This window comes from Acyrthosiphon pisum, chromosome A3 (assembly GCF_005508785.2).
Source record: "Acyrthosiphon pisum isolate AL4f chromosome A3, pea_aphid_22Mar2018_4r6ur, whole genome shotgun sequence".
In the NCBI taxonomy this organism is placed as follows: domain Eukaryota; kingdom Metazoa; phylum Arthropoda; class Insecta; order Hemiptera; family Aphididae; genus Acyrthosiphon; species Acyrthosiphon pisum.
This window is the reverse complement of record NC_042496.1, coordinates 17,731,316-17,742,143: the sequence shown is the minus strand read 5'-3', so window position 1 is coordinate 17,742,143 and position 10,828 is coordinate 17,731,316. Positions and strand designations below refer to the sequence as shown.

The 10,828-nt window shown below is 30.7% G+C and overlaps 2 protein-coding genes across 5 annotated transcripts in view; one reads left to right on the top strand and one right to left on the bottom strand.

Moving 5' to 3' along the window:
• The window catches only part of LOC100163939 (bromodomain-containing protein 4), a 24,157-nt gene extending 16,436 nt beyond the window's left edge, over positions 1-7,721 (top strand). Inside the window, exons 2-10 of one of the 3 annotated variants that reach the window (XM_008180103.3) lie at positions 1,995-2,083; positions 2,142-2,303; positions 2,386-2,625; positions 2,702-3,279; positions 3,347-3,609; positions 3,671-3,908; positions 3,975-4,152; positions 4,468-4,632; positions 4,816-7,721. In XM_008180103.3, coding sequence (XP_008178325.1) covers positions 1,995-2,083; positions 2,142-2,303; positions 2,386-2,625; positions 2,702-3,279; positions 3,347-3,609; positions 3,671-3,908; positions 3,975-4,152; positions 4,468-4,632; positions 4,816-7,563 — 4,661 coding nt within the window. In that variant the 3' untranslated portion in view covers positions 7,564-7,721. Of the gene's footprint in view, positions 1-1,994; positions 2,084-2,141; positions 2,304-2,370; positions 2,626-2,701; positions 3,280-3,346; positions 3,610-3,670; positions 3,909-3,974; positions 4,153-4,467; positions 4,633-4,815 lie in introns of all 3 variants that reach the window. The other 2 variants (XM_008180102.3, XM_001950521.5) reach the window with 2 other exon arrangements.
• A 1,385-nt stretch (positions 7,722-9,106) lies between these two features.
• LOC100161881 (probable cytochrome P450 49a1) overlaps positions 9,107-10,828 on the bottom strand; it is a 3,866-nt gene continuing 2,144 nt past the window's right edge. The window contains exons 4-9 of one of the 2 annotated variants that reach the window (XM_008180104.3): positions 10,504-10,691; positions 10,234-10,420; positions 10,044-10,176; positions 9,763-9,969; positions 9,485-9,688; positions 9,107-9,415 (exon numbers count right to left, since the gene is read on the bottom strand). In XM_008180104.3, coding sequence (XP_008178326.1) covers positions 9,299-9,415; positions 9,485-9,688; positions 9,763-9,969; positions 10,044-10,176; positions 10,234-10,420; positions 10,504-10,691 — 1,036 coding nt within the window. In that variant the 3' untranslated portion in view covers positions 9,107-9,298. Of the gene's footprint in view, positions 9,416-9,475; positions 9,689-9,762; positions 9,970-10,043; positions 10,177-10,233; positions 10,421-10,503; positions 10,692-10,828 lie in introns of those variants that run through there. The other variant, XM_029491267.1, reaches the window with a different exon arrangement.

Below are 10,828 nucleotides of genomic sequence, written 5' to 3'. Positions count from 1 at the left end.
TTGAATCGACTTTCACACATTTTTGATATTATCTCTCAAATTCCAGAAAAAGTAATATAAAAAAAGAGTATTAGAACATTTTTGTATTTCAATTTTTTGAGAAGCTAAAATCAAAAAATAAAAAATTTGGGGAAGTCGATTTCAAGTAGACTTGATGACAAATTCAAATCTGTTTTCAGAATTCTTATCACTTCATTAGATCAATTGGTATGTTTGGCAAAAAATACGTCTAAAATACTATGTCACGCGTGTGTTAGACGAAAACAGAAAATCACGGTATCGAATTCCCTTAATTTATATTTGATAAATATTTACTATTTATTTAGATCCTGTTGTGTTTTAAGGTACCCTACTTAATTATATTATTATTTAACATTTCATTTCATATTAATAAATATAAACAAAAACAATAATATAGTATCTAGCTTATCTATATAATGTAGCTACTTATTAGTTATTACTGTATAAAATATATTATCTTGTAGGTATTGTATATTATCCTTAATTGAATCACAACATTCCTTTTATTTCTACTGATATAGGGAGGTACCTAAGTAATAAAAACTGTAACATCAAATTTACATCAAGCTTAATTAATATAAGAGCCTATTTTAATCGCTCTGTTTGTGAAAATTAACGTCAAACCTATGTGTAATGTTTAAAAAACTTTTATTGTTTATAATGTTTTTATAGTAGGTAGGTATTGATAATTTTATAATAACCCAATGATTGATTTTATTTGTTCTTATTTATGAACTTCTAAATAATATATTTAAATATGTCTGTAGTGTAGGTATTATTGTTACATGTCACGTCTATGATATTTAACATTGGTGACGAGATTGGTGATTAGTACTTATTATCTAGGTATTTATTATACGCCGCTTTTCGGCAACCCATGTTACGAACAGCTGGCAATTATGTTTTATAATGATAGTTTCTCTTTATTATGTATACACTATATAGTACTATATTATACTATACAGAGTGTGTCTCCTATAAAATTAACTTACTTTTCAAATTCTTTCATACTATCACCTATATAAAACATAAACTGGCATCACGCTACATTTCGCGCAACACATTTTTTTTACAAATTTTTAGTACATATTAATATATTATTAATATGTACAGAGTTCATTATATTTCAAAATTTAGAAGAACAATATTTTCGTTATTAGTTAGTTAATTGTTTTTGTATTTATTTGCCAATAACGGTGTAACTCGTATTATTATTTTAAGTTTATTAAATTTATTTTAATAGGTACCTTAGTACCTATATCAAAAATCCATACTGTTTTCAATTACTACGTTCATTGGTCTAGCAACTCCGTATTCGAATAGTTGGCTTCAACCTTGAATGAAATTAGTTTAGGAAACACTTTATTATTATGATGTATTATTTAAAATAAAATATTTGAGTGACATTTTGATATTAATTATAGATTCTGAACGGAGCAATAATTAATATATTTTACTATTTAGATTCGATCGTAATACAATTTAAGTTTTAAATTTAATAATATTGTAATTTTTATTCATGAAATATTGTTAAATTTTAAAGCTATGGTTCATACATCGACGTTCATACGTTCATACATCGCCGTTTAGTTAGTAAATTATTTATCTACTATTTTGTTAATGACCTTATTATAAAGGTACGATATTTGAGAAAATTCCAAATGACAAAATATTTGTAATTCATGACCTCATTTATTGAATTTCTTTTTTCCGTGACAATTATAAAAATACCCGTGTTGATCCATAATGTGATTACTAATTGATAGTATGTTTTGAGTTTTTTAATATCTCCTGTTTTTTACTCTTTTATTTTTTACGCACTGTATTGTTATTTGATACAACTTGTAACAGAATGACTATAACATAATAATCATTGTAATTTCTTTTTCTTACCGTAGGCCATTGTTATAAATACATACAATTTCGCAAAAATACACTTTCATCAAACTTATACATTTTTTCTTTTATTTCAGATATTCATTCATGGTGGGAAGTTCCGAGTATTGCTCACTTCTGTTCTTTGTTTCGCGTGTCCTTTGATCTTCTTGACTTCGACATTGAAGTGAGTAAATTAAACTATGTTTTAAGTTTAAAATTTTAATTGACAAATAATTTTATAGGATTTAGAAGCAGCCTTATTGACAGATGGAACTGAGGACAATGGCAACTCACTGCTACAGGAGCTCATTGCTAGATTGTTATCTGGCTGCTTCGGCAATAATAGTATATCTACTTTCAACTATCAAATGTTTTTACGTAGATTGTTCAGGGAAAAATGCAAGGTTAGTGTATTATTGTAAAAATTAAAAACAAAAAATATTGTAATTGACATTATTAATAATTATATAGGAGTACAATTTCCAGAACCCCTTCAATTCAGATATCGACTTCCAGTTTTTGCCACTTCGAACAAAAGTGGAAATACTCCACGCATTGTGTGATTTCAGATTGGATGCTGATGATGTCATGGAATCACTTAAGAACCTTGACTCGGATAGTTTAAGAGTGCATCCTCTAGGGTACGATGAGAACAAATCAGCTTATTGGTACTTTTACGGTACCCGTTTGTACAGGGAAGATTATGAAAAAGTAGTTCCCAAAAAAGTAAGAATTTACTATTTTAATTGTTATGAATATATTTTAAAACTTTATATAATAACTTCCTTTTTTTTATTTGTAGAAAAAGAAAAAACGAGGTCGTAAAAAGAAATGTGAACCTCCTGTCTGTTCGGATACAGAAGATGAATTGGATTTAGGTTCTGGAAAATGGCAAGTGGTTTGCTTTACAGAAAGCGACTGGGAAAGATTGGCTTTAAAAACAGAGGATTCAGAAAATAGAGATGTTCAAGCTCTTCACCAAGTAATCACCGAAGACTTTTTACCTGAAATTCCTCGTTTATTTGAAGAAAAAGAGAGACTGCAAAGGAAACGCATGTTAGAAATGCAGCCACGCAGGCAATCTACTAGACTGGAAAAACTTAAACAGCAAAAAGAAGAAAGAAAAAGGTATGAAGATTTATGTCGTGAGCATGAAGAAAAAGTAAAAAAAAAAGAAAATAGAAAAAAACATCAAGAGAAAAGACCTAAAGTGAAAGAAGAAGGACAGTCAGATAGTGAAGCTGAAAGTCATGGGTATTCTTCAAGTAGTTCTAAGGTGGCGGGCCGTCAAACAAATAATTCATTAGCTTCTGCTACTGGTCAAATTGTTATTGAAGGTTCGCAAGAAAAACCTGTGCCTAAAGCTACATCTAAAGCTGGGTGAGTTGATTTAAATTAATATTCAAATGTAAAGTTATTTTTTTTATTATTCAAAGTGTCTTTGTAGGTTTAAATCCACTACTGAGGATTTGCAAATAGGTATGTACAAAATATTGAACAAATTAAAAGACCATGAAGATGCCTGGCCATTTCTTGAACCAGTTGATGAAGAAATAGCTCCAAGTTACTACAGGGTGGTGAAAACTCCAATGGATCTTCAACAAATGGAGGATAAGCTTAATGATGGGTTGTACGAAACATTGAGTCAGTTCAAACATGATTTCCAATTAATTATTGCAAATTGTAAACAGTACAATGGATCTACAAATGGTAAAATATTAAAACAACTATCCAATTATTTTTAGATTTTATGTTGGTTTTTACATTTTAGAATATACAGTTATGTGTGGAAATTTACAAAGAGTTTTCAACATGGGGGTTCACAAATATTTAGACTGGGAGATGTCTGAAGGATCTGATGATGAAATGGCATACCTTAAGAGGTATGAAAATGGAACTATGAGGTCCAGGAAGGGTAGAAACCGACAGAGAAGTACTAGTAGTAAAGAATCTTGTAATAATACTGATAAAGAAAATGAAGAAAAGTTACGAGAGTGTTTAGACTCGAGGTGAATACATACAAAATCTTTAATTAACTCATGATTTCAACTTATATGCTATTGTTTATGTTATAGTAAATTTGAAAATGGGATCAATCAAACTGATGATGATTCTTGCAGTTTAGATTCCAAATTAGAATCAAAAAAGAAGGCACCAAAAGAATTACCCAAGATAAAGAAAAGTGTGATTATAAAAAATACTAGTGCATCAGAAGTTCAAGCACTCGAAGAAGTTACTGAGCAGACATTGAGGGTAAATTAAAATATTTTGTTGACAATTTAACAGTGGTGTGACAAAGGACTTATTTTGAGGCACGTGCCTCAGTTTAAAGGATGGTAGGTGTCCTGGAGATTAGAGGCATTTCGCGTATAATAATTTAATTTATTAAGTACACACCAAGACTAAGTCAATCTTTCTCAGTTACCATTTACGCAAATACGCAATTACTTATTTAAGTATTTATAATCACTGATATAAATGATTGTGCCTCATAAGTTAATGAAGTTTGCCACGCTACTTTTAACAAATACTTAGATTATTGTCTTAATTGATTAAATATGTTTGTAGGATATAAATAAATGGTTAGATGATACACCAAGCTTTTCATCAGCAAGTAATTCACCAATAGCTACTTTGGCGGGTTCAGTGCTAGATGATGCTGAAGTCACATCTCGTTTGGATGCAGAGTACCGTCAAGCTCACAAGCTCGATAAACCACGTTTGCCTTTCAAAGTATGTTCTTTATATTTATAAAATATATTATTATTAATATATTATTAATATTATAAATATTATTATATTATTATTAATATATTATTATATTATTATTATATTATTATTATTATTATTATTATTATATTATATTAATATATTATTAATATTTAATATTTTTTAATTAATTGATTTTTACTTTAGGAAAAGAAACGACCAACAAAAGAATCTATTGTATTGCCTTTAAAACGAAAGCGTGAAGTACAAAGAACAATTGATCGTCTACAGCCGGGTAAAAGTAAAGGCAACCTAATATCAAACAAATCAGATGATAGTCAAATTACCGCCAAACAAAAATTGATTAAAGCTGATTTAGAAACAGCACCAACTCTTAGTTTAGGCACAGTATTGAACACTGACCTCATGGGATTTTCTTCAAAGAGACCAAGTGAAGACAAAGATCTAGTTAAGACTGAGATAGAACCTGAAAAAAGTCCTGTTGATAATTTGACTGTCATAAAAAAAGAAGAGGTTAAAACAGAATTACTAGAAGAAAAGCCCGAAAAGGCAACACCAAACCTCAGTGCATGGTTCAAAGCATTTGGTGCGCCTAAGACACAACCAACCCCAAAACGCAAGCAAGAAACTGTAGAAACATCTCCAATGTACACTGCTTATGCTATGAACGATATGGTGCCTTATGATTATACTTTAAAAGAGGCAGATAAAAAAGAAAATTTAACTACAGTGGATACTAAGAAGACAACCATATCAGTGCCTTTAGTTTCACCAGACAAGCTTCCTCCTAAGCGACAAAGAAAAATAAGTACTGGTAGTAGTGTTTCTGAGCAGTCTTCCCAAAACGATTCTTGGAACTCTCCTCGGCCTAGTCTAGATGAACCTTACTTATCACCCCAGTCTGGAAATTCTCCCCAACAATTAAAACCTTATCAAAATGTTTTAAACATTCCGCATGCTCCCATTAAAGTTGGTTTTTATCAAGACGCCTTTGCTAGGCCAAATTCAGATAAGAGCAGTAGCTGTAGTCCAAGAAATCCTTCTAGTGTAATGACAGCTAGTCCACATGGCCAAAGCCCACACCAGACTTTTACAAGTCCTTGTGACTTGCCTAGTGATAGTCCTGGTAATTTTGTCGGAAGCCCTCACGATGCTAGTTGTAGTCCACACAACAATGTTGTCAATAGCCCTAAAGAGAGTCCACATCATTTAATATTGAGTCCACAAGATTCAAGTAATAGTCCTTATTATAGTCCTCATAATGTAGTCAATAGTCCTAAAGAGCATGTTGCCAGTTTAGCAGATGATTATCAACAAAATCAAAATGTTTACTCCCAATACATTGGTTCACAACAAAGTTCACCTCAAAATACATACACAGAATTATATCCTCAACAACAACAACAACAACAATCAGCTGCAGCTACAGTGCCTACTAAAACTCAAAATATATTCCCAGTAAAGAAACGTGTGTATAACGAGTGTGAGAGACCTCAAGAGATGGCGTTCACTCCAACTGATGCTAGCAAGGAACAAGAAAGAGTATTTGTACCTACTCCAGGTCAGATGCCTAACTCTAATTTTAATTCTGAACTGAACTATCAGGTGGGCTATCCACGTAACGATCAAACACCTTACCAGCAAAATATGGAACACCAACATCCACCAGTACCAGTAACCTATCAAAATAGTCTTAACTATTTACAAATGGCTCGTGACCGCTGTGAAAGTGAACAGAAAACTGTTTCAAATTCATTGTTTAATTACACAGCTCCTAGTCAGACTTTTGTATCAGCACCAACAGCACATTACACTTCAACTCCTTTGAACTATTCAAATCCTCCTAAAGATGCTGTAGGTTATACAACAGCTCCATTAAATTATGCAAGTCGAACGACGCCTGGACAATTTATACCTCCTAATTTTAAGCAACCTACTTCTCAACCAAGACTTAATTATAACAATCCCTATGAACAATACCCAGATCAAATCAATTTACGGCCCTACAACTATCCCGTGCTACCTAGCAAGTCATATCCACATCCAATACAAGATATGATACCGGGTAAGTCACAAAATATTGATTTTACGACTGGTCGGCCATTGCCAAATATTATACCAGAAAACATGGGTTATCGTTACAATCAATCAACATATCCTGGACCCTCCGTAGCAGAAATTATGAAAAATAAAATGGAAATAAGTCAACCTACTTATTCGAGTACAAGTATGGCTGAGATGATTAAAGCAAATCAACCGACATACGTAAATACAACTATGGCAGACATTATGAAAGTCAATCAACCAGCTTATCCTCCAAATCCATCTGTGGCCGAAATGACAAAATCAAAATTGGAAATAAACAGATCTTTAATGATGGAACCCCATCAGTTGCCCTCCAAGCCTCCCAAGAAAACAAGTAAAAAGAAGAAAGCTGCTGCTGCTGCTGCTGCTGCTGCTGCACAACAACAACAACTGCCTCCACCACAATCTACGATGGGAGCAACAACAGCACAAACAGTAGTGGAACCCGCTCGTACTGTGGAACCACCACGTGCTGACCCTCCCTATCCACATCATTATCCACCCCTTGTGAAACCGCCCATGTCAAGTGGCCCATTCAACTTCAATCCAGCCATCAAGGATGGCTATCAGGATTATCTAAATGAAATACGGTCAACTGGCTATTTTGCAGACCCAGCTGCAGCAGCAGCACAATCAGAAGAAAGAAATCCAGCATTTGCATTTGCAAGACCTCCGTCAGGCTATGCTCCTCCACCATTGGAAGCATACAACCCTCCCAACCCTTCAGACATTTATTCACAGTTCTTACAAAGACATCCGATGATGTTGCACCAAGGACTATCAGGCTTCCCACCACCAGGGTATTTAAATGTGCATGATCCCATGAATAGGCATCCTCCTTGGATGTAATCCAATCAGTTATCAATGCTACTTAGATGTGGTTCATCAGTATCAAAATAGTATATTTGGTTCATAACTTCTATTTTTTTTTTTTTAATCAGTTTGATTTATCTTATTATTATAGGAAGAGAGGGGAAAGGGAGTTGTTATTTATTGATTAAACAATTTTTAATTTTTTTAAATTAATTCCCCCTTTTTTATTATGTTAGTTAGCCAATAAATTATTCTGACATTTTTCAAACAAGTTTACAACATTAATATAAAATGTTCTCATTTTCTTTTTTTTCAAAAAGAGTTTTTATTTACTAATAACCATTTTAAATCCCTGTAGTCTGCAATTTTAAAAACAAAAATAATTCATTCTTAACAAAAATGTTGTTTTCATTTCCTCGAACAATTTTTATGATATATTTAAAAGTAAAAATGACACCAACCATTAATTGTGAAAACAATTAATCTTCTCCCAATAAACCCGAGTGCAATTGTAAAATAATAATTTATTATTATTTTTTCTTTGTTACATTTGTAGTTTAACTTTGAACATTGAGACATGTTCAAACACCCATTGTCATAATTGTTAACAATTGGTTTTATTATTATATAGGTTTATAAATTTATTATTTTTAGTATTTATAGTATTGTGTTCGTTTTCCCTTAAGAACTATTGGGCCATTTATTGCAAGCAATATTTTTTGTTAATCTGTTTATGATATTTCAATATACTTTTAACTATCCACATCTAATACGTGAGGTTTACATTTAATTTCTTTCAACTCGATCAGGGAATGCTTGAACGGTTTCATGCAACATCAAACAAGATTATTATTTATTATCATTGTGGATATTTTCCATGTTCAAGTACATGAACCATTTTTGCATACAAATGAACTAGTGAGTTATTTTTCTAATCATTGTTTTACGTCAATTATGAATTTAGAGCTAATATAAAATGATTTTATATGTATGCTCGGAATAGTTTGTACTCTAAAACATACACTCTCGTGCGTTGTCTAGAATAAAATTTAAATTGACAGATAGTAATAGTTTATTATATAAAAAAAATAATTTGTATTATTATTTATATATTATTTATTTTATTATCATTACTACTATTATTATTATTTACCTAAATATTTCTTATTATAAAATGCTGTGACAAGATATTGTTCTTGCATTGATCTCATCTGTCATTTTAATAATATGCAATTTAAAGTTGAAAAATATAGAAAAGATATACAAATAAATTTGTAAATGCAAGCTAATCAGAAAAAAAATTGTAAAATGAAATACTATTATTTATTTTTTACTTGTTAGATTTTTTTTTTTGTCATGTTATTTGTTAAGGAACAAAACGACGAATTGTTTATCATATTTACACGTATCTTATGTTGCCTTACAATTAAGTGTATACAATATATTATAAATAATATGTATACACATAAATATTTGTACAATGAGTGACATTTTAATATGATACATGTGGATATTGTATATTTTTGTATAGAATGTTGTCTATATAACATTAAAAAAACTCTTATTTTCATTATATAATATCATAAAATATAGGTATACATTATGTAATTATATTTGTATATAAGATAAAGATATATTATACCATTTAGTAGCACGTGCTTCATATATATTTAGTGATACATTTTTATTTCACAAAAGTTGAAGATTGTTTAGAGAAAATACAAAATAAATAAAAAAAAAAAATAAATAATGTTTTGCGAAAAAAATGTGGTTATTTATTGTTGAATATTATATCTATGCGACTGTCTGGTATTCTGTTCATGCGATAGATCATGCCAATATTTTTTGCATGTTCAGCAGGCAAACTGATTTTGAAATTCTTAATCAACTAAAAATAATATCTTAATAATTTCTTAATATTTCATTAAATTTTATTTGATTAGTATTTTCATTTTACTTCAGACAGGAGTATTGTCATTTCTTGCATCGCGACATGTCTCCCTGGACACATTCTAGGCCCATGTCCAAAAGGTAATGAAGCATACGGATCAAACTTTTGGATGTTAGAATTTCTTAACCATCGACTGGGCTGATATTCTAATGGAGCTTTGAAGTATTTTTCTTTTGTTGATGTTAAAGAATTGAACGCCATCACTAATGTCTAGCATTTAAGTATAATTTAATAATTTAATCTATGATTGTACTATATTTAAAATTATATCACTTTGGATTTACATTTGCTGGAATTTCGTAGCCACCGATGACAGTGGTTTTTGGAAGATATCTGGCATTTGCACCTGCAGTAGGGGACAGCCTTAGTGTTTCTTTTATGCAAGCCTTTATGTATGCATTTGTACCTTGTAAGACATCCTCCTCACAAGCTTTTTGTACGCTTTCATCTTGAGAAATATAGAACAATGTCATTGCCAATGTGGTAGCAGTCTATATTAGAAATTAAATAGGTAATAAATAATATTATTTTTATGTCGAAGTTATAAAAACAAAAGAATACTGACAGCATCAATCCCGCCAAAAAATATTTCTAGCACAAGTAAATTTATATCAGTATTTGTTAAATTGGAATTTGTATTTATAGCATTAACTAGAGCATTGTGTTCATGAGTCTGTTTCAGGTATTCGTCAATAAAACTGAAAATTCCACATTATATAAACTACTATTGGATGTGATCTATAGTATTAAATTACTTTTTACACGTGGAATGTGAGCTTTCTAGATTCCTATAGGCATTTGTTTTATAAAATTTCCATATAGGTGGTTCTTTGAGGGTGTTGTACAATCCGTCCATGAATTTATTTCCTGCTTCTACAAAACATTCGGACATGGTCGTATTTAAGCATTTAATTCTTAAGCCAGGCGAGACTATAGAAATTGCTGTGTACAAAAAAAATATTTATTAAAACTTAAAAATAATCCTAATGATGCAAAATTGTAATAAAAGTATAACTATTAATTACCTTCAACAGAAAATTTAGTTAAGTGGTAAAACATATCTTTCAAACATTTATCTTTATTTCTGTTCAATTTGATATAATCAATAAAATCCACTGCTGCTTTTTTATGCTGAGGAATGTAACTTTCATAAATATTTTTTGACATTAACGGAGCAATAGCTTTCCTCAATCTATACCATTCGACACCATTTCTGCAATCAGATATTTATTTTAATTAAGAAAACAGATAAATCTATGAACATTGAATTGATAGCAATTTAAAATTTACCAACAGCATTAAGGGGATGTGATACCCACATGTGTTGTCTCTGTCTTAAGAGTGCATAAC